The sequence below is a fragment of the Amblyomma maculatum genome, chromosome 1, assembly GCF_055883805.1.
Source record: "Amblyomma maculatum isolate TAMU_Amacu chromosome 1, ASM5588380v1, whole genome shotgun sequence".
NCBI classification, from domain to species: Eukaryota; Metazoa; Arthropoda; class Arachnida; order Ixodida; family Ixodidae; genus Amblyomma; species Amblyomma maculatum.
Window position 1 is genome coordinate 154,105,671 of NC_139344.1, and position 27,962 is coordinate 154,133,632.

The following is a 27,962-nucleotide window of genomic DNA, read 5'->3' on the forward strand; positions in this document are numbered from 1 at the left end:
CGAGAGCGAACACTGGCGCCGCTGCGATCGCCTCAGTCTGACGTCACGGCAAGGACTCCGCCAGCCGGGCTGCTGCTCCTCCCGGCCGATGCCGGCTCCTTTCGTTCGTTTTCGCTCGCGAATAATCGTGGAGGCTTATTGCTCAGTGCGCAGTGAAAATCACGGAAGAAAGCCGGTGTAAGCTTCCACTTTACCCAAAGTTGTTCAAAATGAAGGAGGCTAGATTGATAAAGTTAAGAATGGGGAAGCAACCGTCGGCATTGCCACTAGTGTGCACTAAGCACTTCAAAAAGGAAGACTGTGTAGCCGGTGTACAAGATACTAGGTGAGCCGTACGTGTAGCTACGCTTTTACGGGCTGTTTGTCAACTAGCCTTTTTTTTAATTATCAGTGTACAAGAACAAAGCTATTGCCAGACGCTGTTCCATCCGTCAACCTTCCCGTGCGTCCTAGCGATGCAATGCGATCGCTCCCGGGATCGACGAAGCGGCGGCGTAAGTAAATCAGCCATTGCTCAAACTTTCGTTTCCTAGATCTTTGTGTCAGTGAGTGCTCAGACATTTTGCTCAGTAGCGGAATGTCCAAGCTGAATCAACTGGGACCCTGATTAAATTTTTGTTTAAAATGTGTCTCACGGCAGTGGTGTTCTCGTGTTCATTCATGCCGCGAAATTTTACACAATTCCGCGCAGCTGTGCTGGTCTTTTTGTTTGAATGCTTATATTTTCCAAATTTTCCAAGACACGGGGCGCAGATTCAACGCAACGCATCCCCAAAAACAGCACTTCAGTAAGGGTTGTGATAGGGAATGGTTTTTTTTTTTTTTCTTTTTTTTTTTTTTTCGGGCTCCGTGAAGCCCTGCCTTAGATATATACGTCTCAGACTTGTGTGCTATGCAACAAGCGTGGCTTTAAAGTGCACGTGATGTGCAGCTGCTCTGCGCTTTTCTGAGGTAATGCCCAAACTTCGGTGAGGCCTTGTTTCAGTGTTTTTTGAGGTTGTAGCCTGAATCACTCTATCTGATTCCAGGTGGAAGAGGCGTTCCCGCAAAGTGGTACCAGTTCTGCGCACACGCAGAGGCTTTAACAACACACAAGAATGGGGACAGTAGTGAAAATTCGAGCGCCGTTTACCCATGGATACGCTATGCGGCCACTATTCCTTTGTGATGATTCACATTAACGTGAATGATTTTTATCAAGCATTCAGGAAAAAGAAAAACATTTATATATCCCGCATTGTCTTTAGTTCTGACCATGAAACTGAAATACATGAGTAAGCTAGAATCGTGATAAATTATCGGCTTTTGCTTCCTCGCCACTACTGTTGATCAAAACAAACAATTAATACCTTAAACAATCTCTATATTACTGCAGTAACTTCGAGTGGAGAGCTTGTTACAACATAAAAATGAATTAATGAAACCACAAGTGATCCGTAGATACACGAGGAATATTCTTTTATCTAGCCACGTCACCAAATGTACATGAAAATACTGCATTTCAACCTTATCACTCTAAGCATAATGTTATCCTAAGAACAGAGAAGGACTGGCCTGTTTAAACAAGACCCATTTTTCATCCTCTTCACATATGGATTCAATGAGCTGTTTGTAGTATTTAACAAAACGAAAAAGTTTTCAATGCGTGGCGAAAATTTAGTGATATCTCTGTATCTGTAAAGAGTGGTTCAATGGCATAATAATTCTGTACATTTTTTTCTCTCAAGGACCAACACACAGCGCTAACCAACTCACAGGAATTTCTGAAGGTATGTAATACAGTTTTGTACACTGCTTGCCTGTTTCACCTGCAGATGTCTTTTTTTTTTTCTCTCTTTTTTTTTTTTTTTTTTTTACAGAGCTTGCGCTTTTTTCTTTTCAGGAGTTACCGTGAAGGTTCAGAAGCTTTTCAAGGACGTTGGGATTCAGCTCAGCGCGAATGACATCTTCAAGCAAAAACAGCTAATAACGGTTGCAAAAATCATTGATGAAAGTGGTTGCGCTGCTTCACTAAGGCAGCGACTTGTTTCGCACGCATTTGTCCACATAGGAATTCATGCTCCTCAGTGAAAGGGAAACTGGAAAGAAATTTGCAAATTAGCAGTGCCCCCAAGACATCCCATGCGCGCACGACTGCGGCGCGATAGGCAGAGGCGAACGGAATGACGGAAATGTTTACGACACGGTTAATAACTCATATTGCTGACCATCAAAATGCGCGTTGCTCTTGGCAAATCATGCGTAATTGCTTCTCAAAAATGCTCGACAAGTAAGTTGATTCTAATAAAGTTTTAATCAGTAGCCTCTTTTAAATAAAAATCCGTGCACAAATTTCACAGCGCGCAGTCCATAATACTCGCTCTGAGCAACGTCCACAGCAAAACGGTACAAATTTATCGCGTCGCAGGCATATAGACCTATCTTCATGGTTGTATTACATTCGTAATACAATCATGAAGATAGTGACTCCACGCACATCATCAGTTTCAAGGGACGACGCACGAAAGGCTCCTGCGGCGGCGACGGCACCAGCTGCGCCCGTTGCGGCGAGCGCTCGGGCACGCGCGAGACTTGCGCTCACCGCGACGAGCCCATGTTTCGTGTTTTGAAAGCAAGAGGAACCATAATTAAATACTTCTTTTTTCCTGACACTCGATCGGTGCTGTCTGCGTTGTTCATAATGCTGCTGTTATGAGAACAACCGAGGCCGCAGACTCTAAGCTACGCGGCAACACGGAGAAGCCAGAGCGATCGGCGCAGGCAGTCCTTGCCGTGACGTCACGTCGGGCTGACCGCCAGAGGGCGCCACTCAAACTTCTCGGGGCTAATATTCTAGGACAACATTTTGTGACTGTGCTGAGTGGGCCCGGCAGGAAAGAGAAGGTGACGGATTTTGTCCCCGTCCCGTGGAAAACGGGCCCTACCGACTGTCTCTACAACTCCCCTCTTCACGCCACTGCTCCCTTACTCCGTGTTCAACAATACGCGCCACGGCACGGTAACAAACGCGTGTCTCCTTCCCTTTTCTGCCTATAGCTTCCGCTGTAGCGTCACAGAATAAGCTACCCGCGATATTAACCGCAACAATCGCGGTCGACGCCATTGGGTGGAGGGCCTCCTTTCCTGGCTATTTGCTGCTTTGATCTTGAGTCCGTCTGGTAGGCGTTGTCAACATTCGATGGCACTCATAAAATGGTAGCGTGTGGGGCGGCCGGGAAATAAAAGTAATCATGTACTATAAATCGGTCGCCATAAGTATTTGAACCCAGGTCCTCTGCTAATCAGGCGTGTACGCAACGCAGAAGCCACGAATGGCACTAATTCTCAAAAAAAACAAAAAAAAAAGGAAAGCCGCGGTCTCTCGGCAGCCATCGAGTGCACTGTCGTGTCACCACTACATGCAATGTATACATTTCTCAAGACAAGGCCGCCGAACAGAATGGAATTACCAAGGCACATTAAAAGGAGATACAGCTGAAACTCGATTTAACGAAGTTGAAGGGAGCTGTGAATTTTTTCGTTAAATCGGGAATTTGCTAAATTGAGTGAGGCATTTCTCGGTCCTCTAATTTGGTACATCTGATTATAAGGTGCAGCGGCACCCAAAACCTGCCGCGTCTTTTCACACACACACACACACACACACACACACACACACACACACACACACACACACACACACACACACACACACACACACACACACACACACACACACACACACACACACACACACACACACACACACACACACACACACACACACACACACACACACACACACACACACACACACACACACACACACACACACACACACACACACACACACACACACACACACACACACACACACACACACACACACACACACACACACACACACACACACACACACACACACACACACACACACACACACACACACACACACACACACACACACACACACACACACACACACACACACACACACACACACACACACACACACACACACACACACACACACACACACACACACACACACACACACACACACACACACACACACACACACACACACACACACACACACACACACACACACACACACACACACACACACACACACACACACACACACACACACACACACACACACACACACACACACACACACACACACACACACACACACACACACACACACACACACACACACACACACACACACACACACACACACACACACACACACACACACACACACACACACACACACACACACACACACACACACACACACACACACACACACACACACACACACACACACACACACACACACACACACACACACACACACACACACACACACACACACACACACACACACACACACACACACACACACACACACACACACACACACACACACACACACACACACACACACACACACACACACACACACACACACACACACACACACACACACACACACACACACACACACACACACACACACACACACACACACACACACACACACACACACACACACACACACACACACACACACACACACACACACACACACACACACACACACACACACACACACACACACACACACACACACACACACACACACACACACACACACACACACACACACACACACACACACACACACACACCGAACAACACCGCCCCTTGGAATGCGACAAAATACTTGTTTTTCTTTTTTTTACCGCTGTTACCATCAGGTGAATTCAATTAAACACATACAACTCTTGTTTTGCGCCGCGCTGTTTGAAAAACAAAAAGAAACGGGACGAAGGTGCCCCGCGCTGTTCCCGTGGGCTCGCAATCAATTAATTTTAGGGACGCTCTCTGCAAAATAGGCCAAAAATAGCCCCTTTCCACCTTCATTTTTTTTTTAAAAAGGTTCGTTAAATTGGGACAGATCACTGAATTGATTTCGTGATTTCGAGTTAGTCAAAGCATTGGATCCTGTGAGAAGCGTCTGAGGGGGATTTGTAATATCATCGTTAAATCGGGACTTTCGTATTACTTATGACGAGGTCATGGGTCCGAGGCTCTTTGAATAGGCTGCCTGAACTCAGTTCGAAGGACACGGGGATTTATAATCCGTTTCACAAGTCGCTTGCAGTACTACCAAAGAAGGTTGACCTGGGTCAATCAGCCTGACGCGCACAAGATGCTCCTACCACGTTCTTACTCCGTGCTCAACAGGCGAGCAGAAACGCAACCATGGATGTTCGCATCCTCCTGAATGGCCCAAGACGCCCTCAACTTTCGTGCTGTTGCAAGCTGCCTGTGAAATGGAGTATATAGGCAACATGTATAACGGATACTTGTTCCAGTAAGAGTAAAGTTGGAAAAAAAGCTCTCTGTGTCAAAGGCATTAACCCCATTAAGTTTTCTGCAGTACAGCAGATCGACGACCCCTTCCACAGAAATTGTACGTGCTTTTTGGCGCTGTTTACATTACCGTTTTCTGCAGTAAAGGATACGCCAAATCACCAGCATTATAATGACCGCAGTACTGGGAAATCAAGTGCGCCTTTTTCAATACTGGCTATGCAGTGTTCATACGACAAAAACTACCAGTTAAGCAATTTGTAGTTTTTCACAGACAGCTCCGGTCCTTAGAAACACTTGACCTCCGTGGACAACATAAAGGATCAAAAATGTGCGCGCAGAGTTGATATAAGACTTAGGAAGATGCAAACCAAATATTTAATCGATTGGAGAACTTATGTTGTTTGAGAGTCAGTGAAGGTACGCGATTCATGACGTGCACTGATCTACGCTTATAGTTCGCTGGCTGATGGCTGATGTATCCGACAAAGTAGTCAGCTGAAAGGATAATTTTGCATACGCAATGATGATGTTTATTCCTAGCGTTTTCCTTCAAAGGTTCGCGGTGCACGCATGCCTCCTCCCCGTCTTCCTCTCCCATTTGTCTCTTTTTTTTTTTTTTTTTTTTCAATCGCAAGCCATTTACCTCACGGCTTTTGCTGCTTGATTGATTGCACGCCACAGTGGACGGCACCGAGTTCGTCAGGAACACCTGCTCTTCTTTAAAGTTGGCCGAAACCTCAGCGCATGGCTCTTTTTTCGTGTCGCCCCCATCGAAACACCTGTCGACGCGTGCTTAGCAGCCGAATGCATGCCTCTGTTGCGTCACTGAAAATTGAAGGCTTGGATCGAGCTCTATGAACAAGAGAAGAGCGAAGCAACGTACACGAGCGTAAACACTGCTTTAGAGAGGCTGAAACGTGACATACTAGCTGACGAATGCACACGATGTCCAACGCTGCGTCATGTTTGTCACCCCAGCACGCTACAGTATACTACGGAAGTGCAGAACGGCAGCGGAAAAGCATCCAAGTCAAATAAATTGGCCGAACAATGAAAGGTGCTCCAAGACACCTCAATGAACGAATAGAGTTGCGCATAAAATCCTTGCTGCTTCTTTGCCAACTACAGTCTTGTGGTGGTGCCCTTCTAACTAGGTACCAGCTACTATCTACAATCTCCACTACCTACCACCTCTCTTCGAATTTGTCCAGCTATGACCGTCCATGTTTCTGTGTGGCCCTGGCATTAACGAAATGCAGCCCATGCCAGTTTCCAACACGAGCTTTCGGCGCTTGCCATGACGATCACTGAACTGTCTTGAATGAGAATCCTAAACGCAGGAACCGCAGCGTTGACCTTTTTCATGTTCTTGCATAAATCCGAAGTGCAAGTGTGGCCAGTGCGCTAAATGAACAAAGAAAATAAGTATATAATGAAATGAATAAAGGAAATCGTTTTTTCCCAATGTCCAAATGGTATATCAAAGTATTCGACTGATCTAAAGCCATAGCGCCGTTAAAAGGATTCAATAAGCGTTTCTTTCGTGCCATATTCTCCATCAAAAATTCAATCAGAGAATTTACGTCTGTAATGAATCTAGTCAATATTTAACCATAATTTACTCATTTAATACATCACAGCATTTCAGAAGGGAGCGGGAACACCTGTCAGCACATGAGTGATCTATCCTATAGCAACCTTGCAGTTGGTCTGGTCATAAAGAAAGCAACCTTTCATCCAGAAGGTGATGTCCAGAGCGTCAGCCACTGCCACAGCCTACCAAGCACTAAACCGCTTTCTACGGCCTCACAATGATAGTGGGCCCGAGGGAATACAGCAACCGGCAATCGTGTAGCTGTGGGTGTGGCTGAGAGAGCGTACCTGACTATACGCGACGTCTGTGGTCTGAGCGGTGAACTGAGCGCGAGACTCCTCTTTGCAGCGGGGCGGGGATCAATTTGTGGCCGTTCTCAACACCACAGAGCCTGGCGATTACGCACCGCTCGTTGCTAAACCGGATTGCACCGCGTGTGGCAGTAAAACTTTGACCCCTGCTCATCGTTCGGCATGGCGCTCTCGACCCGCGCATCTATCCCAACGGCTACCGGAGTCTGCGAATGAGCTTGCCACGTCGGTAGTTATTATGCTTCGTCAAGTGTGTGCAAGGCGGCTCTCGTGACCGCCGGCGCTCCGCAGGTGGGGTGATGCTCCTCTGGATGAGAGTGCACCACACCGTGGTGTGCACGCACGCTGTAGCGGTTTCTGGACGAATATACTTGCCTACGGGCGTGCTCGCGAGACGGACTCCCGCGAGCCTAATCGATGATCACCTGCGGGGCTCGCCCTGCCTATGAGCGCGCCACTGGGTCAGTGAAAGTCCATGCACAGCAGACATCAGAGTCCCAAGTGCATGTAGTGCCGTCCGGCATACTGCACGTCATAGATCAGACGCCGGTTCTCTTACGGATGTTGGAGTGGCGAGGTTAATGCCGGTGGTTACGTGGAAACGAGCCTGAGTCAGTTTAACTAGTTCAGGGAAGCCCTGCGAGGCGGTGAGCACGAACCACCTTCGACGTGGGCGTCCCGCACCCAGCTCGAATGAGAACCATCGCTCTTGCGCTGACATGCCATGAAACGATTAAGGCGGTTCGGACGGTACGAAGATCTATTCGATGCTCTGGAAACGGTGCTCTCGGGTGCGCCACTCACGCGAAGTTTCTCACTCATCGATCGAAGCACTTTTGTGATCTGAAGCGCCGAAGGTTAATGACCAATGCGTTTATTTATATAGTGATGTGAAAAGAGGCACGTTTCAATCTTAATTGACGAATTTAAATTGTGGTGTACGTTGCGATAGCTTTTTTTTTTTTTTTTCGTTTGCTATCGCCAGCGTGTCTGGCTGTGGATTGTAGGGCAGAGACCGCTCGTTACTCCCGCATTTAGATAAAGTGCCCTGTTAATTCATAGCTACGAGCTTTCAGGGGTGAATCACGTCGCCACGTCGAATAGTCTATTTGTTATTTCGTCTCGTTTTACTTAAATCATGAATTTGCCCTGAAAGACAATCGTCAGGCAAAAGTCACTCCTCTTATTTTATTTCCGAGCGCAATTTATGAGCCAGCAAAACGATCTTAAACAATTTTACACATAAATGTAACTGCTATGAAAACGGCTGACATTCGTTTGTCCGAAACGTGTGGGATGCGTACCAGTTCCCTTCGCATGCTTCCTGGGAAAGCTGGTATGAAAACTGCGCCTGCTTTTGTCATTTGTTGTGAGCCATGACCTGCTCTAGCTGTGCAGTTTACACACGTACCTAACAACACATTCAACGCGCGGATATTGTTTTACTCTGTTCAGAAAAGGTCAAATATGGTGCGAGAACGGCATCCATTTGACAACCATTGCAACCTCCAAAACAATCCACGCACGCAAGTAATAAAAAAAAAGAAAAAAAAAAACCTTGTGCCTCGCTGCGGAGCCGCACAGACACCTGTCCACGTGGGGACGACTGGCTAAACCCTACCAGCTCGGCCAGCACACCATGCAGGGCACTTCTATTTCCTTTGTTCTGCTTGCCCCTGTTTCCAGGAGGCTGTTCCTGGAAAGAGTAATCTTTCTCTGGAACGAGTCGGCGCAGCAGATGTCCGACGGGCTTTATGTCCGACCTCTGCACCCCCCCCCCCCCTTCTTTTTGTCCCCCCGCCATGATTCTTTTTTTTTTTTTTTTTTTTTTTTTTGTCGTTTGGATCTTTTCCCTCCGGCGAAAATAGCGGGCGGGCGCATTTGACGAACTTCGTTTCCCATGCCACTGCTGGTCACGAAAGAGAACGACCGGGCAAAGGACGTGCCAAGCGGCCGGCGAACTCCCCAAGCTCAGCCCCGGCGCTGGCACTTGGCCGCCTTTGATGGGCAACCGGCCACTGGAGGCGGCCGCCTGTGATTGCCAGCCCTGCGACCCGTCATGCAGTCAGCGCGCCAGCTCCCGACAGCGGCGTAATCGTCGCTGCCCCAACGAGCAGTGTCGTTGCCTCACCTCGGATAATCGGCGGGCGGTTCCAGACCAGCGCCTGGTCACTGCCTCCGGACGAGCCGCCGTGGAACGAATCGCACGCACACGCATTCGTCAGAGCGCCGTTGGCCGCAGCGGCTACCATCGCTCTGCGCGCGGCTGGGCCGTCAGCGAGAGCTCGTCCGATTTCTAACTTGCGTGCAAGCCGAGCGCGTGATATATACTTTTTTTTTTTTTCGCCGGCGAAGCGCTTGAAGAGAAAGGGGTGGGCGGAGATGAGTCTTTTCAAGCTTGTTTTAGAGCGACGGCTATTTATGGGAATTCACTGCACAACGAACAGAACGAAACAAGCGATGGAAAACGCACGTGCCGGGAGGCGCTGCGCTGATAATTCATGCTTTGCATCATGCTGTCGTCGTGTGTTTTGTTCAGGAAGCGCATTACTTCTGTACCTTCAGCACTGCTGATGGCAGTATGTTCGAACACGTGTAACCGAACATGTGTAATATGTGTAGCAATATTATACTAACATACAAATTATAAAGCGTAATTATTAACTTGTTTATTTCCTGCCAGGATATGTGTATACATATGAGCTACCCTGCTATTTTTATTTATTTGCGTTGGTGACCGTCAGGCTGCAGCTTTTACCTTAGTTTCCATTTTTTTTTCTTTGTAAGTGGATATAAAATACAATATCATATATCAACCAAGCCAAATATGGGCTATACCAGCTCTATATGAGACTTTCTGTGGGCTAGCCGGTGTTAGCTATTATTGTTGCTACGCCCTGGGAGAAGGCGAAATTTCAGCCCGGGAGATTTTCCCGTCTGTGTGTGATGTAGTTGGCAGCAGCGACGCGCGCATGCGCCAGCGCTTTTTGTTTACAATCAGACGCGTCCCTGCAGAGCTAAGGACCAGAGTAATATTCCTGCACCACAGCCTACTCAGCTTCAGCAACGGCGTTGTTTTATTTCTGGTGGCTTATGTGTGCCCTTCATTGTGCGTCCCGAAATTTCCCCGCCGCGAAGTATACGCGATTCGCTCTGCTTGTGTTGACGCACATTGGTCGCTGTAACGGCAACATCCCCCGTTTGCGTGCTCTGGCGTCTTTGGACACTCGACGGGTTGGCCGAGCATTATTGTGCTTCCCAGCCGCCAGCAAAGTGTTTTCCGTTACGCGTCGCGGGACACGCTGTGCGTGCGGGCGTCGTGAAAAGCTGCGGCAGACACCTCCGCGTGAAAGCGACGGTGCGTGTAGTAGCTGTCATGCTCTGCGCAGGATCGCCAAGTGTACCTACATGCTAATTGCTGCACGATTAACCAGGTGTGGACGGTGCATGCTGGGTTCTGCGGGCACTTCCGCGAGCCGCTGGCAGCCCAAAATCCGCGACAAATTCGGCGACCAGCAGGTAGCTGCGGTGAGGCGGCAGGATTCTAGCTGGATTCTATGCCGCGGTTGACAAGCACACAATTCACACCGCTCGACACTTACGCCGTCAACTTATGTGATTGGCTCGCCGATTAGCGATATCCACGCATGCGCAGCTGCTATACTAGCTGCGGTGGCGCATACGGAAAACAGGAGGGACAGAGCAGTATAAGCACGCGCTAGGAAAGCCTGCATCACATTGCAGAGAGGAAGCCGCGGGGGCAATCTGGATGTCCTTTTGGTGCAGCGGATGCGATCTCTGAGCAAATGGACGAATAGTGAGAATCCATTAGATCTGTAATTTTCCCCTCTCTGCTCCAAGCGACGGGCTCAGTACATGAGGCGATTTTATTTTTCCTTTTCTTTGTAGGGCGACCTCGTCACTGAAATTGATTCCTACGAGGCGGCGCTGTAAACGTACACGGTAATTATAAGGTTTTCTCAGCTCGCTATTTTCTCGGCGTCATTAATTGGTGACTGTCGGATCCGTTGTCATCGTTTTCTCTCTCCCCCACTTTCGCACGTAGTCGCCAGCACAAAGACAGGAAGACGATAAGGATTTTGTGGGAAACCCTGGTTCGGGTAATCCTGAGGGTTGCCCAATCTCCCAGAGCTTCATGCGATTCGCTCCGGTGCCTCACCACGGGCGGCGTGCACGCGCGCCCAGCGCCGCTGGAAACTCCCCGCACGCGCTACAGCCGCGACACGCGCGCTGACCGCTGGCGTTCATCTTTCCGCGAGCTGAGCGTCCGCTTGACGGCTGATGACTGTTGACGCACCGCAGAAGTCGCTGATCGGTCGCTCAGAATACGCACTAACGGCTTTTCGGAAAGGTCGCATCTGCAGAAGGCGTGGACAGGTCAACAGCAGTGAAGGGGGAGTCTGGTCAGTGACTTTGTAGATGAAAAAAGAAAAAAGAAACACACAGCGGAGGTCGACCACGTCTTTGAAGAACGAGCATGAAGCACGCTCTATTCAGGCGTGCAACATTTGGCTGCAATCTGTGGGAGCTGAATGGCTGTCAATGACCCTTCCGATGCATCGTATCTGTATTCCTGTCTGCCGCGCCGTTAAACAGAACAGGAAGTACAGTAGGACCTATGTAACAGCTTATTCTCCGCACCACTAATGTATTTGGAATGCACAATAGAACAAGAAAAAAATGCGCGGCAACTTTGGCACGAACCTTTTTCTTCTACGAGGAATACCAGTCGGATCGTGACTATAATGATGAGAGGGGTCGTGCAGCGTGCTCACAATATGAACGAAATCCCAAAAAACACCGGTGGAGAATGCTCCGCTCTCTCTGATGATGAATCGTAACTCCTGTCGCTTATTGTTTGTATCGTGAACATGAACTTGATCTGAATGACTAGTGCGGCGGACAATAATGATGTCATTGTTTGCTCGATAGTAAACACGGAAACCGGTCGCGTCTTTTGACGGCGCTCGCAATTCAGGGATGTTTGTAAACAGAGTTGTGCGCAGGTCTCTCTCGCGCTATGTAAGTACTGAGCTCGAACGCTCATCGCCTCCCGTTTTACCCAATGTTGGCTGCGTGCCAAGCGTTCCTGTAATCGTGGTCTGCGACTTGCAGCATAAACAGGCGGCGGGCGCAAAACACAGACGAGACACGTCCCCCAGATGCGGTCGTTACGATCAACAAGCACAATCAGCGAACTCGAAACTTCGGCCCGCCGTTAATGGACGCGAGGTTTCGCAATCGCAATAGGTGGGTGCAACCGGGTTTAAAGGCGGGGATGCCACTAATAGCGCGCATAATACGAAAATGGTATCCGGACCACTGAGGTCAGGCGGCTCCCCTTCGGGGCCACTAACAAGACAGTGTATACGCTCGGCTAGAGCTCTCTATGGTGAGTTCACCTACGTGCAGGAGCGCTTACCCTTTTCTTCACCGTCATTTGCGACAAACTGTTCGCGAACGCGCTGCATCTCATAGAAGCTTCATCGCATAGTGTGCCGCAAATCGGTGCATTTATTTGAATGCATCTGCACGGCCTTCACATGATATCACTGAAAGAAACAGAACGAAAAGAAAAAAAGAAACATAGCTTGCTTTCATTTACTTCACGGCGATGTGACTAGGCTGCACACGCCCGTCATTGAAACGCAACAAAAACAGTGTTCGTGGTGAAGCAGCGGCGACCCCTCAAAAGTAGGATATCCAGGCAACTTTCATTTCGATATGTCCAGTGACTGAACGTGCGGCGAACTTTGAGTATGCATTGCTATATAGGGAACTTATGCTTTCCCGCATGCGCGTGGCATGCTCACGCGCGGCGAATGCAGTATGCTCACCTGGCAAGCGTCCTTGCCGCCCTGAGGCAGACCAGCACAGATGAACTCGGACGTGATGCCGCGGCGGAACGGGTTTCCCCGGAGCTTTGAGTATGACTCGTTGCATTGCTTCACCGGTACCACGGGCAGGCCGTTCACTTCCTGGAGGATGTCGCTGCGCGGACCACCTGCGCAACCAAGAAGGAGACCCAGGACCGTGCTCTATAGTCACAACTGGAGCTTCATACACGGCGCAACGTATCTGTTGTAAGCCTACGTGAGACAGGACCCCGATAGCAAAGCTAGCGTCTGGGTGGCAGGCAGCATTTGCATGATCGCCGAAGTGGAAGAACTCCGACCACAAAGAAAGCGAATGAAGTAGTGATGCCGGTCCCATTGGCCGCCGCTTATTATTTGACAGCTTGGCCGAGTAATTCATTCGCTCGCACAGTGAAGCAGCCGGGCGAGTAAATGGTAAGAAATAAATTCCCAGGACCCAACGTGACCACGTATGGGTCAGAACAAAACCAGCGCTGTGTATACACTGTACAATGCACGCATGTAGTGGAAAGCCGCACTTTAGATAGAATGCTCCTAAATTCGTGCAAGCCTATTCGTTAAACTTAACTTAACTTAACTTAACTTAAAATAAACTTTCAGTTTATGAACACATTTATAAAACCACGTACGCATGTAGCAGTACATACCCAGCAGTGACGGCTGGGACTACTGCCAGTAGTACCAACAAAATGACAGAATCAGAATAAACATGTACCATTGATAAGCTGTAAACGGTCATTGTGTATGTGCAACGTGCCGCCACCGCTGCCAGGTATTACTGAGTAATACGAAGCACGCTTCGGCAATGAAACCTTTTGGTGCGCATAGCCCAGCTAATTTTAGGAAGTGTCTTGTAGTATAAAGTCGTGGACAAAAGTGGTATATATAACACTCAGTTGGTGGCGGAGCTCAGGAAAACTGCATTCCAAGTTCATCTAGCAACAGCTATCTGAGATTGAGGCAATAATGCTGGTGCCCCATTTTATCCAGATACATGTGTCGCTATTGCTGTCCCTGACGCTGTCGCAGATGGCATTTCGAGGCAGTTTTCATGAGCAGTGTCAGCGACTCAGTGTTGTATACCACTTTTGCTCACGACTGTACATATACGTTAGCACAGGCCGCTAGCGTATAGGGACCTAAGCAGCCAACGTATCTCCTCTATAAAGAATGCGCGAGACAATTTCAGACACCAGAAGCGTGCTGCGTTTAATTTTGGTCGCGCCTGTATGTCGAGGTCTCCCGTTTTCTACATCATCTGCGCAAAACTGGTTTATTTAATATGCCCTTTCATATACCTTTTCTGCCAAACACACTCGACTGCGTCGTTTTTTCTTAGAGGAGCGTCCCCTGCGTGCTAGAAAAAAATGGACAAACGCTCGCAGTCTAAGTGAAAAAGGCATTGGCCTTTCAGTACGCCGAAATAAAATGTTGCCATCTCTCAAGACATCGAAATTTCCTTACACTTCATGCTGGTTGTAGTCTGCTCTGCGCTCATGGTTATTCGTTTCTCCTTCTCTTATTCTCTCTTTAAATCCGCTTGTCCGCTAGTAAAAATCTCTTCGATTAACTTCCCTGAATTCTCTTGGTGCTTTCGTCCCCGCTGCCCCTATACCCACCACCTTGTTTGGCTTGGATGCATTCTGAATTGTTAGACGACGGAAGGTTGGTCCCAGCGCTCGGCTAACAGGTTTAGGGTGACAGCGCTTAGCTCCGTTACCCACTGAAAGCGAAGGCATGAGCCGAATACACAGGCAAGCAAAGAGCATATCCCGGCCCTTGTTTAGATTGCATTTGGTATTGTTGCGAAAACGAAGCAAAACCACGAAAATGACAAAACTGGGCGTGTGACGTCCGCTGTAATCTGTTCATTGTTTAAGTGGCTTGCGCTGCCACTGTTTCAGAGCAGATGAACGTGGTAAGGACACGTTGTCGGACCATTCCGTGTTTCTACGACAATGTCGCGCCACAATAGACGTAGGCGCAAGTTGTGTTTAGATACACTATATCTGTAGCTTTTCACTTACAATTCGATTCCCACCGGTAACTTCAAAGTTGTACGTTTAATTTGTTTAGCTTGTTTAGGTTATAGGATTTGACGTTCTAAAGCAGCTCAGGCTATGAGGGACGTCGTAGTAGAGGACTCCAGAAATTTCTACCAACCGGGGTTCTTTAACGTGCACTGACATCGCACAGCACACGGGCGCCTTGCTTTTGGCCTCCATCGAAAAGCGGCTGCTGCGGCTGGGATTCAATCCCGCATCCTGGGACACAGCAGTCCAACCCCTGAGCCACCGTGGTAGGACGAAAACTAAACTAAGCCGCTGGGAAGCTGACTACATTCACAAAAGCATTATAATTAACCGTCCATTAAAATACCATACCGCTGAAGCCGTAGGGCAGCCCGTTCCGGCTACGCGTGCCGGTGCAACGCTGCGAACTTGGAGATAACTTCGACACAGCTAAGCGCTGCCTTCAAGGGCTGCTGCGAGGATAACTAATGCAAACTGACCGCAGCCACCTGTGGAAGTTTCTCCCCTTCCCTGCGGCGCTCATGACCTTTGTGCGTAATTGTTTCTTTCGTTAGAAACGTGTTATGGCACAGGCATGAAACCAAGATGGATCGAAACAAGCGAAGTAAACGAATCGGGGAAACCCGTGATGAAAATACTTTATGCACGTACGGCGCTCTTAAAATCGAGCTGCTGCAATCGCTCTAAGCGTCTGGAATGGCCACAGCTACTCGTCGAGTGATGATAAGCACTTTTAACAAAACAGCTGTAGGCGTTTGGGCCGGCTTTTGTAATAGCTATTTTTTGGTTCATTACACTAGGCTTTAATCGGTACAGCTTGCGATGTCGGTGCTGTTAGGCTATGTGGAGAGCGGTACGTGCGCGTCGCTGGCTTCGGCGTCAAAGATGAAGCCGCTTATCACTGTAGGTACAAAACGGCTAGAGAATCGCTGCAGAATGCTATTAAGAGCAGCATTTCTTCCCGGCTTCATTAAATTATTGACACATTTTATGTCATGCTCACAATAACCTAAATTTACGGCGAAACTGAGAGCAAAACTTGCGCTTTAAAGTGGTTTGGTTTGATGTATGGGGTTTAACGCCCCAGAGCGACTCAGGCTATGAGAGACGCTTTGCTCTTTACACGTCCTGAAGTTTTTCTTGGTCATATTGCATGTCGGTGGAGCCAAGCCGAAATTGACATTTCTGACGGGGTATTACAGGAAACAGAACAAGCCAGGCCTGTATAATGAATGTGGTAGTAGTAGGACTGCCTTCCTTTTCAGACGGAAAGTCACATTCAACGTATCCTGGTCGAAAGAGAAATGGCTTTGCAGTGAAATGTACATGCGACGCTACCTTGTTGTTGCTTATACATTACACAAAAATTGGAACACAGAAGGAGCTTAAAAATAACTATCGTGGTGTCGTGCTTAAAATCCCGCTTTTATTCATCAGCTAACACAGGAAAGCAAGAACGGCACTTTGAAACGACTGTAGTAGTTTCAATTTGCCGTCCGTGGTGTCGTTCACAAAGACGCCGTCGTATAGTATTTTTTTTCGATGTTACAAATGACAACAATGTCGCTACGTGCACTGGAGCGAAGCTATAGCCTCTCACCGAACATGGTGTCGCCCCATCCGAGCACGGTGGCCTCCTTCCCCACCAGGTCGGAGCGGGCCAGCTCGGGGCCGGGCAGGCAGACGGGCTTGATGAGCGCCAACGGGACGGACTCGGTGAGGCGTAGCAGCGCGATGTCGTTGTAGTACTCGCGGCGCACGTAGTCCTCGTGCTGCACGAACCTCTCCACGTTGTACACGCGGCCTTCGTCCACGCGAATCTGTCCCAGGCGAACGCCGTACTTCTGCGATGGCCTGCGCCGCCATCGCGTGTGTTAGTTCTTCGCACACACTTTCCAGCCAATCACACTTGTTTGGCCAAAGGTCGCTAGTGGCTTGTGCTGGGCATGCGTGTAACTCTTCAAAATTTCACATCGTTTAGCTTTATCTTTCGCTTTGCCGCACTTCTCATTACCAGCCCCTTTCTCGAATGCACTCAGTGCATGCCAAAACTTACATGAACACGCTTTATGTTCCCATGACCATAAACCGTGTTTACGGTAAACTGCGTTTACTGTCGAATTGACCATCTTTGAACGGATTACTCCAATAGTAACGCTTAAAATTCTACAATGTTGTGAATAAAAAATAGAAGGATGATAATTATATTCTACACAAATCGGCATTTGAAAGAGGAAACAAAAACAACGTCGAAAAGTTACTTTATCAGAACCGCAGTAAATGTTTTGGAAAAGAAAAGTTAGCTGACACGAATGCAGGTAAACCAGGCCGAAAAAAAAGACAAAAAATATAGCAAGATGGCCTTTTTTTTTTTCTTTCTCAACAAGTGACGACTAGTTGCGCCCAGGCGTGCAAAAACAAATACGAGAAACAGGACAAGGGGAAAGGCTGGTTCTATTAATGGAGCACATTATGGCCGCTTCTTTGTATGCCATGAGGGCTTTCCACGAACCAGCTCGTGTCCCATGTCAAACATGAGCCACTGCATGCAACTAACCTGTGCCTTTCGAAGCAGTGAGCGGCCGACAGAACGTATCGATCGTTGATCAGAAATCCACCGCAGAGAAACTTGAGTTCGCTGCCCATGAGTATAGCGGCCTGCGGAAGAAAGGAAACGCGAATATTTATTTATTTCATCAATACTGCCGACTGTCATTTGCCACTCAAGGCAGAAGTGGACAAGATTCGAAAAAAAAAAGATACAAAGTAGCAACCACAAAATAACAGAAACAGAACCAATATGTACCATTGATAACATGTGAACGGTCATTGTGTATGTATAGCGTTCCCCACCCGTTGCCATTGACTTAGTATGCTCTTTAATTTAAAATTAAACTCATTCGAGAGGAATATCTCGCTTCCACAGAGACGCCGCGAAGAGAAGCTATCGGTTCATTGAAGACTGAACAATTATACACTGATGCCAAAATATATGAGTCACAGTTTATGACATGAAAATTGAATTTTGAGTAATATCGAGAATTACTCTTGCTTAAAGGTGCGCAAGCAGCGCGTACTGTATACGCAGGTAAACGGGGAGGTGGAGGCCAAAATCGAAGACAAACCGGCGGCGAAATGAGCCAGAGAACACCCATTCGGCCATCATACTACTCCAAGTGTGAAATGCAATAAAGAAGTGAAAAGCCGGATGGGCACGCAGACTAGCGAGCGGCTAGTTAAGATAACGATGTGCACTTAATGCTAATCCACGTCACTTACCTGGGCTCTTACATTGAAGTTGCGGGCCTCTCGCTTCATTTTGAACGCATAGTTTCTTTGCTGGTATGGCTGAGTGTGAGACCCTGAAGCGAGGGGCGCTGCTCAGCCTAAATGGCCGATGATTGATAGGCTTTGAAACGCACCAGCCTGTGTTGCTGGACGTTGGAGGCATGCAGTGCACCACGCGAACGTCATAAACATAAAAGTGAAGCACGAGGGGCAATGCTGTAGGCGTGAGAGCGGTGCACTGCAGTGCAGACAGGGCGCGGCACAGCGCGTGATGCACGTACCATCCAGGGCCAGGTGTTGTAGTCCGCCTGGCCTCCCACCACGAGGCTGACCGCCGGCGCGATGGCCTTGATGAGGTCCGGGTCCGGCACGCGGGCGTCCACTTTGCCCGTCCGCTTAGTGCGCCGCGGACGGTGTGTGGTGACCGGCGGCTTGGCTGCTGCGCTGCTCACCTGCGGACGCACAGCACGTTGAGCGAGCGCCAGATCGCTCTTTATGCGGAGAACTTTCACTTAGTGTACGCCCTTTTAACGCGCGGTGCTCTAGCTATCACACGCACAAAATAAAAATAAACAAGCTGAAAATATCGACTTGAGCGAGGTACGACATCATACAAGCCGAATTTTTCGCTCCATTGTGTATGCAGATGTGTGCGAGCAGCAATACGAAATTTGTCTTTTTTCCCTCGCAAAGTCAAGTAACACGTGCCACGTAAACGGTTGCTTGCCTTCTTGGGTGGCCACTTGCCGCTGTAACGTCGTTCCTTGTCCTCCCGAAAAGTGTCCTTGCCATGGACGTCGTTGTCGTATCCGTCGTAGCGGGAGCTTTTGCCCTTGCCTTGGACGTCGTTGCCGTATGCGTCGTAACGGGAGCTTTTTCCCTTGCCTTGGACGTCCTTGCCATATCCGTCGTAGCGGGAGCTTTTGTCCTTGCCTTGGACGTCCTTGCCGTATCCGTCGTAGCGGGAGCTTTTGTCCTTGCCTTGGACGTCCTTGCCGTATCCGTCGTAGCGGGAGCTTTTGTCCTTGCCTTGGACGTCCTTGCCGTATCCGTCGTAGCGGGAGCTTTTGTCCTTGCCTTGGACGTCCTTGCCGTATCCGTCGTAGCGGGAGCTTTTGTCCTTGCCTTGGACGTCCTTGCCGTATCCGTCGTAGCGGGAGCTTTTGTCCTTGCCTTGGACGTCCTTGCCATATCCGTCGTAGCGGGAGCTTTTGTCCTTGTCTTGGACGTCCTTGCCGTATCCGTCGTAGCGGGAGCTTTTGTCCTTGCCTTGGACGTCCTTGCCGTATCCGTCGTAGCGGGAGCTTTTGTCCTTGCCTTGGACGTCCTTGCCGTATCCGTCGTAGCGGGAGCTTTTGTCCTTGCCTTGGACGTCCTTGCCGTATCCGTCGTAGCGGGAGCTTTTGTCCTTGCCTTGGACGTCCTTGCCGTATCTGTCGTAGCGGGAGCTTTTGTCCTTGCCTTGGACGTCCTTGCCGTATCCGTCGTAGCGGGAGCTTTTGTCCTTGCCTTGGACGTCCTTGCCGTATCCGTCGTAGCGGGAACTTTTGCCCTTGCCTTGGACGTCGTTGCCGTAGCCTTCGTAGCGGGAGCTTTTGCCGTCAGACCAATTGCGGATGGAGCGGGCCTGTCTCTTTGCGAATGTGTTGTAGCTGTACCAGTCGTTGGAGCCGGCGTTCCGTCCGCCTTCGGCATAGCCCCGCTGGTTCTGCGGCGGTGGCTCCCAGTACTGTTGATGGACGCCGCCCCCGGCTATGTGATTGCGGTCACCTGAGGAGCCGCGGAACTCCGTGTACTCGTACTGGTGGTTGTGGCTGCTCACCACCTGGTTGCTTTGGTAGACGCTGTAGTGCACATGGCCGCCCCCTGAAGGGGCTGCGCCCGCCGCCGCAGGGGCCTGCCGCTGTGCTGGCGGGGCCTGCCGCTGCGCTGGCGGGGCCTGCCGCTGCGCTGGCGGGGCCTGCCGCTGTGCTGGCGGGGCCTGCCGCTGCGCTGGCGAGGCCCGCGCCGAGTACGGAGGCGTCGTGGTCAAGTACGCGGACGTGCTCCGCTGGTTCAGATTGTAGCCAAAGTTGGCGCTGGGCCGCAGCGTGGGTTGAGTGTGGCCTCTGATCGGCGGCGCCACCGACCCCCGCCGGCTTGCTTCCAGCTGCGAAGGCAGAAAATGTTTAGTCGGCTCCTTCGCAGTAATACTTAGTCAGACCAGAATAAACATTTCCAGGGATTTACTCTGTCCGCTACGAGCCGGGAAAGAATTACACAATAGCATCGCTTGCTGCTTCTCGTACTAAATTGGTGGAACCGAGCAGCTAACAGCTTCCATCGGTGTGAAACCTTTTTTGAAGTTGCATGCTCGGATGCCTCTGTATGGTATAAACTAGCCGCACCTTTGCTTTCGCCGCTACCGTTGAGCCAATCCCCGAGGTCATCAGACGATGTTCTGCCACGTACGTGGGGCGTGACAGTTGTGCTACTGATTGGTGCTGTGTCGGTCACATCCACGCTGCCTACAAGCCCTGCACAGCTGTACCGTTCTGATGGCTATTCGCTTGACTGGCCCCCAGCAGCAGGTACTTTAGTGAATGGAATTGTCGCCAACTGCTGGCGAAAAGTGAATGCGCACGGCACAGTCCAGGTTTCAGCTTTATTCGCTACTTTGGTCATAACGACCGCATGCTTTTCCGAGGCAGGTATGGAAAAACTGGCGAGTTCAAAGACATCGAAATTGTATGCTTGCTTGTCGGTAAAATGTGATTCAGGCTAAATTGTTCTCTGGCTACTATTGTGGATGTACTACACTGTCACTTCCCGACTCACAATTGGTCGCTGTAGTGTCATGGTTATCGAAGCTGCCAACACACTGGCGAGAACTACTTGAAGCCGAACCTGAAAACAGTAGCCTTTTAAATTTACCTGGTCATAGGATTGACGCTTAACGCAAGAAATTAGAGCAAAAGAGCTCGCTGTCCACTTGACAGACAAAAAATGATACAAACAAACAAAAGCGGGCATAAATACTCACCTTTGAGATAGACGTCGTCTCGTACACGTAGGTTTTCTTTACTGTTGAGGGAAACCGCGTCGAACTCGAAGACCGCGCGGTGCTGATTGACGGAGTGGATGTTTTTGGCGCTTTAGTCGTCGCTGAAGCGTTGACTTGAGGCACGACCAGAATTCCGCACTCTGCGTGATATGAGCGGGGCAAAAAAGTTCTTAACCCATGACCAAAATGTTCAAGTAAAAAATAAAAACGCACCTACTTGTATTACTGAGCCTATATAATCACATTAAAGTACTCTACTGACGCTGGTATTGATAACAGATCGACGCAAAATTGCTCAAATGAAAAAAAGTCTTTCCAACGGCAGGTTACAAGGAACTAAATCATGAAAACTGAACATGGCCTGGGATATGCGTAACTTCACTACTGCCGATGGAGAGGTTCATATGAATCAGCTTTCGTGGAATAGGTTATGGCCACAGCGCCTAAACGAACTGATTGGCGTTGACGCTTCACGCCAGCGCCACTCAATGTCGCATGTTGTGCAAATCAGAGCATGCTGCAATGACCACATTTTATTGCGACCTCCCTTTACTAGAAGGTAAAAACGATCAAACTGTTGGACTGTGGAAGCTCTTAGATGCTCTTAGAGCTTTAATTGAGCCCCAAGACCAGCTGAAGTTGCCCCGCCGGGGTGGCGCAGTGGTTACGGCGCTCGACTACTGTTCCCAAGGACGCGGGATCGAATCCCGGCCTCGGCGGCCGCTTTTCGCTGGAGGCGAAAAGCAAGGTGCCCGTGTGCTGTGCGATGTCAGTGCACGTTAAAAAACCCCAGGTGGTCGAAATTTCCGGAGTCCTCCACTACGGCGTCTCTCATAGTCTGAATCGCTTTGGGACGTTAAACCCCACAAACCAACCAGACCAGCTGAAGTTCGAGCTGTTCCCCCTCTCCCGTAGCGGTAGCAGCAGACGGGTTCATCCCCCTGCAAGGCAGGTGGCAAAGACGCGAGGCAGATGCGCACGATAAAGAACTTTGCGAAATATTGCCTCGCGTGCCAGGACAAGGTTCGATTGTTTTAGTCCAAGAGCCACAAAAACTGGCATAGTCGTCTGGTCGCAGCTGCTGGCAGCGTAGGTTGCGCGTGCCTTATCATGATCTTTCGATGTCCGTTCCAACGATCTTGATCGTGCGAATCGGTATATACCCCTCGTGCAACGCAGAGAGAACGAAAAAAGCACGTGGGCTGAGATATCACACGCATGCCACGGTTTTTTCCGTTCCTTCCCGAGCGTGTTTTGTCGCCCTAGTCGAGCAAATCGGAGAGAGCTGCGGAGGCCGCGACCTTGGGTCTCTGGTCGTTTTCGCCGTCCTCGCCGCGGGTCCCCGCGCGAGTTTCCTCCGCGGGTTCCCTACAGGAAGCGACGGGCGCCGCTCGACCGCGTGCGATTCGCCTGGCTCTGTCGCTGGCCGGCGCTTCCGATCGGGCCGCTAGTGGCGCGCGCTCGAGCGTAATGATTGCGCGCGCTACGCTGTGGAGGCTGGCGCCGAAATTTGCAGCAGCCGAGGAAGCGGATGCCGTTAATCGCCGAGCACCACCGTCGTCAATAAATTGGTCACCACTCAGCTCAGCGAGAGGAATCGAGTTGCGCGTGACACCCTGCAGGGAATGTCTCGACCGACTCGGCAGGCAAAGACACTTTAGGAAGAAAGCGTCGCAGTTGTCGAAATATGGGATTCACTTTTGTTACTGGGCGTTGATTTCGTGCAGGTTATCAGTGTTGCATATCAGCAAGCGATATGATCAAAGAATACAGTGGTGTGGGAAGACCAACCATATCAGTTAACAAAGAAAACAGGAAAGAGAAAGTGAGAAAGGGCACAGGGCTTACCCGCGCGCACAAGAACCCTAGCAAAAAATGAAGGCCAGTATACAGGACTATCTATAGGTAGCCCTCACAGTTTAGCTGTTTAGATGAAGGCTGTAGCTGCAAGAAGAGAGAGGAACGTATATTTCTTGGTCTGGTCCAAAATTCAGTGTCTTTTTGTTTGTTTTTTGAAAATTACACCAGACCTCACAACTATCTCCAACAAGATTACATAAATTTGACATGGTCAGATAAATCGGTATGCTGGTTTATAGAGGAAACCAAATGTTCGCTAGCACACATACGGCTTTTCAAGGGGACATAATACGGCCCGCAATGTCCTTCCTTTTTTTATTTGAGATGCACAGAGCAGCTGCTAAGCGCGATACAGACTTCGCGACCGTGTGTCATCGCAATGGTTTATTGACAAAGGGTCTTCGCTGCGCTACGAAGTTCCTCTAAAGCCGGTGTTTCTACATATCTACCTGTCGAGATGAGACAAAGGAACAGAAAATAATGCCCGCAATCTATGGTTTGGTTTGGTTTGGTCTGTGGGGTTTAACGTCCCAAAGCAACTCAGGCTATGAGAGACGCAGTAGTGGAGGACTCTGGCAATTTCGACCACACGGGGTTCATAACGTGCAGTGACATTGCACAGCACACGGGCGCCAATTGCTCTTCGCCTCCATCGAAGCTTTCCTGGCCAGCATATACCCCATATTGATTTAGCGTTCTTCAATGATTCGACACATCGTTGCAGCCGAATGCTACAGCCGCTCTTTAGATCAAAATACAGTCTAAAGCGATTTGAAGGTAGTCGCTTTTGTTTAAGCCGATCAGGCCCAATGAATTTTTCGTGCTGTTGTGGTCATTATCTCCCCAATAAAAAATGACGCTGCATGATAGAGCAGCCAAGCGGACGCTTTGACCTATATATCGGCTGTCTTATCTGTGCAGATTTTTTTTTTTTTTAAAGCCGCGAAAGATAAAGTTATACAGCCTCTGCAGGTTGAGTATCTACATGGTGGGCATTACATCCGTCGGTAGCTATTAAACGACTAGTTATTAATTTATAACAAATTTTTAATTTTAGTATTAGAGTACATATATTGCGCAACCGAATGCATTCATCATCATCATTTACTTGCCCTTACAGGCCCTTAGGTTAGGGAATTACATAAGGGGGGGGGGGGGGGGGGGGGGGGGGGGCAGACGGGACATAAATAATGGCCAGTGATATGGAGCAGAATAAAAGATACATATATAGATACATGGGATGTGATAAAACACAAAAGATACATGAAAAAAAAAAAAACAGAAATCAACGCAATAGCATAAAAGACACATTGGCTTAAGAACAACCCGGAGAGATCAAAATGCACATACACACACATGAACAGCGGAACATAATTCTGTATCTGAAATACATTGTTGATAACTGCCTGAATTTGTTTGGTTCTCTTTCTGTGACAATGGAATCGGGCAGCTCGTTTCATATTGCAATGGTGATGGGTAGGGAAGATTTATTAAACAAGTTTGTGGAGCCGTGTATGCGTTGTAAGCTTAAAGAGCGCCGAAATGCCAAGGGCTGAAGATGGAGGGATGTCTTGATACTATAGTTATGCTATCTCTTCTGTCATAATGGGGTGTGATAAAACAAGCCGCACGATTTTGGATGGCGGTGATGGAAGGTGATTGATTAGATAGGTCTGATAGGGATTCCTGATCTCCGAGGCATATTCGAGTTTAGAACGAATGAAAGTTTGATAGGCGAGTTTACGGACGGAATGGGGTGAAAAGGCGAGGGATCGTCTGATAAAACCAAGCAATTTGGAAGCACCTGTACAAAGTTTTCCAATATGTTCGGACCAGGCTAGTTTGTTGTTCATAATGATACCAAGATATTTGTATGATTCTGTTTCGGAGAGTGGCGTAGAATTTAATTTAAAATCTTAGGCGAGCCCAGCTCGTTAAATTTCTGAAGAGGTCTTGGGGTACGAGGTATTGAATGTCCTCTCCTCATACAAAGCTCAATACGAACCTTAAAGACGTGCTTAAAGAAAAAACAAACAAACAAACTGAACTGCACAGCGTTTCTTGGTCACCCCGCGCCAACCAACGCCTTTCTTCTCTGTTCACCCGGAGTCCAATCGTCAACCCGAAGAAGCAGGCGACGCTCCAATAGCAGAGCTGCGACTCCGAATAAACGCTGCAGTGGACGCAGTGTTAAGCACGCCAGCGCAGCCGGTGAGAATTCATCGGCGCGGGCTGCTACGCTTCACAACGGCGACAGCGCGCCATTCTGGATGCCCCACATCGCTCTTACATTCCGAAATGCTGCAAACAGACTATGAACGGGAGGGAGTACAGGAAAAGCGACAAGCGAGCCTCGCAGCTGTGACTGCGTCTTCACTTTACTATTACCAGGGGCGCAACAGTAGCCACATCTAACTTGCGACGGAATGAATAAGCTCTGTCAAGTAGCCGCGTCACAAGTACACCCTTTGTCAAAAGTTTAGCGCCCAGGGGGTCTACTTCTGAGCCACGCTATGTCGCTCGTAATGCATTCCCAGGTTTCCAAACTTGCTGAAGGCAAGATTTCTCGTCCTACCCTCTCCAATGGCTAGGACTTCCACGATTGTTGAATAAGTCATTGTTCATCCCCTGGCCCTGGTACTTGGAGGGCGGGTCGAGATTGCCTCTTCGCGCCACCATCAGAGAATATTACAATGCTGCTCGCTTAGACCGCACGTTCTACCCCGACCCTCATCCTAATATCTCCGTACGGGAGGGGAGGTCCACGTCCTTCGGCAGATACAGCTTAAACTCATAACACGGCTATATCTGTATAAATTTCGCCGCGATCCTTCATGCCCCAACTGCCCTTCCCCTTATGCCAACCTTTCCCACTGCTTATTTTCCTGCTTTCATTGCAATCGGGTTTCTTTCCCCTCGCACACTATCTGAACCTGGGTGGACTGGCTTGGTGCTGAGGGTGAGGAAGAACAGTGCCTGCTCGCCCAGCAGGCTATCGATGTATTAGGCGCATGTACTTCAATAAAGTCTTCTATTACTACTACTATACGGCTTAAAAGCAAACCTTCTGGGCTCTAAACTTTTGGCAAAGGCTGTGCATAACAAGGAACGCTATCAGTCATTTCTCGTAACCTTGAATGTAGGCGTGCATATTTCGGGACCGAGAGGCTCCCACATTGCAGCGGTGCTCTAACACTCCCGGCGACGTCGCGTTGCGTTTTCCTATCGGGCCATTTCGCACGAATAATTCCACCTCCCATGACCGGAACCGCAAAGCCGACTTACAAAAAATAAAAAACTGAATTAGCTCAGGATTCGCGACCCCTATTTCGATATATAACTATTTCCCTTATCAAAATGCTATTTAGCGAAGTAATGGCATTTTAACTAGCTAATACCATGTGTTTAATATCTACCATATCATACAATCCACTTACAAAGAGCGGCTGGTCGTATATTTCGGAGATATCTAAAGAAACTTAAAAAAGGGAATTGCGCTAAAAAAAGACACGGACGAGGAGAGGAAGTATGTATGACCGACTAGCCCAACAACGTGCTCTCTTAAATCTAAAGAAACATCTGTACAGAGTTAAAAAAAAAAAAAAAGAACCTCCCGGTATTTCGCCAAGCCCTCTTGCATAACAAAATAAATTGCGTTGTTTAGCTTTGATCCCACCAGGCGAGTAAACTCCTTCAAATCGCTTCAGGCACCACTTACCAAGCCAGCTCTGCTCACCTTTATTGAATGATGTATAGATGGTTTCGTTAATCGGCGTAGAAATTACGAAGAAGGAAGTGAACAATTACCTCAGTTCTTCGCGCTGAAAAACTAGGAGACGTGAAGCAAAAATTCATCCAGTTTTCCATCCTTGTAAAAATCCATCATTTGGCTCTTTCTAGCTGTGCTGACATTCTTTCCGCGCAGAAATGAGGATTCGTGGGCGAAAAAAATTGGATTTAAAAATTAAACATTTTTCCCCGCCTGCTGGCTCGTGACAGCAAGATTCCGAGATCGTCGTTTCGTGTAGTGAATGTTGATGTAGGCTGCCTACGGTAGAAAAAAAAAAGAATAACAATAAAAAAATTGTTTTCCCGTCCCCGAAGTATCCTCGAGAAATCAGCCCATATTCCCCTTTCTGACTTGTATAGCTTCCGGAAGCTCCGTTTTTAGTTGAAGTATCTTATTTGTCACTAAAATACTGTAATCTATCGGAACATGTCGCTATCATTTTGTCCTCAGTGACCCGGCCCTCTAGAGGAAGCTCCCATAACTGCACTGACCTTCACCATCGGTTCAGGTCGATCCGTGAGCGAGCTGTTCTCTGTCCGACGAGCGTCTCTGGTGCTGCTCGCTCTCGGCGACAGCGCGTGCCTACCAAAAGGCGGCCTTTCGAGACGGCCTTGAACAAGAAAAGAAAATAACGCGCTGACTCGAACTTCGGCGATTCCCCATCGGTGACGAAACCATCGGGAACGTGTGCACAAAACAAGAAAAGCGCTTCCGCAGTGAGCAGACTTTTTTCGTCGGCGAGCTAGCGAGTGGATTTCTGAGCGCCGCCGCCT

General features: G+C 48.9%; 1 protein-coding gene and 1 long non-coding RNA gene across 2 annotated transcripts in view; one reads left to right on the forward strand and one right to left on the reverse strand.

The window, feature by feature from the left end:
- Nucleotides 1–27,962, reverse strand: part of LOC146204666 (uncharacterized) — a 43,402-nt gene that overhangs the window by 1,493 nt on the left and 13,947 nt on the right. Inside the window, exons 3-8 of the mRNA XM_084589372.1 lie at nt 21,519–21,679; nt 19,224–20,645; nt 18,778–18,948; nt 17,766–17,866; nt 16,809–17,062; nt 13,137–13,303 (exon numbers count right to left, since the gene is read on the reverse strand). Coding sequence (XP_084445498.1) covers nt 13,137–13,303; nt 16,809–17,062; nt 17,766–17,866; nt 18,778–18,948; nt 19,224–20,645; nt 21,519–21,679 — 2,276 coding nt within the window. The remainder of the gene's footprint in view (nt 1–13,136; nt 13,304–16,808; nt 17,063–17,765; nt 17,867–18,777; nt 18,949–19,223; nt 20,646–21,518; nt 21,680–27,962) is intronic.
- Nucleotides 279–1,984, forward strand: LOC146204667 (uncharacterized). The gene is made up of 4 exons (XR_014704018.1): nt 279–325; nt 392–494; nt 1,728–1,769; nt 1,883–1,984. It is a non-coding gene; the product is annotated as an uncharacterized LOC146204667 (long non-coding RNA).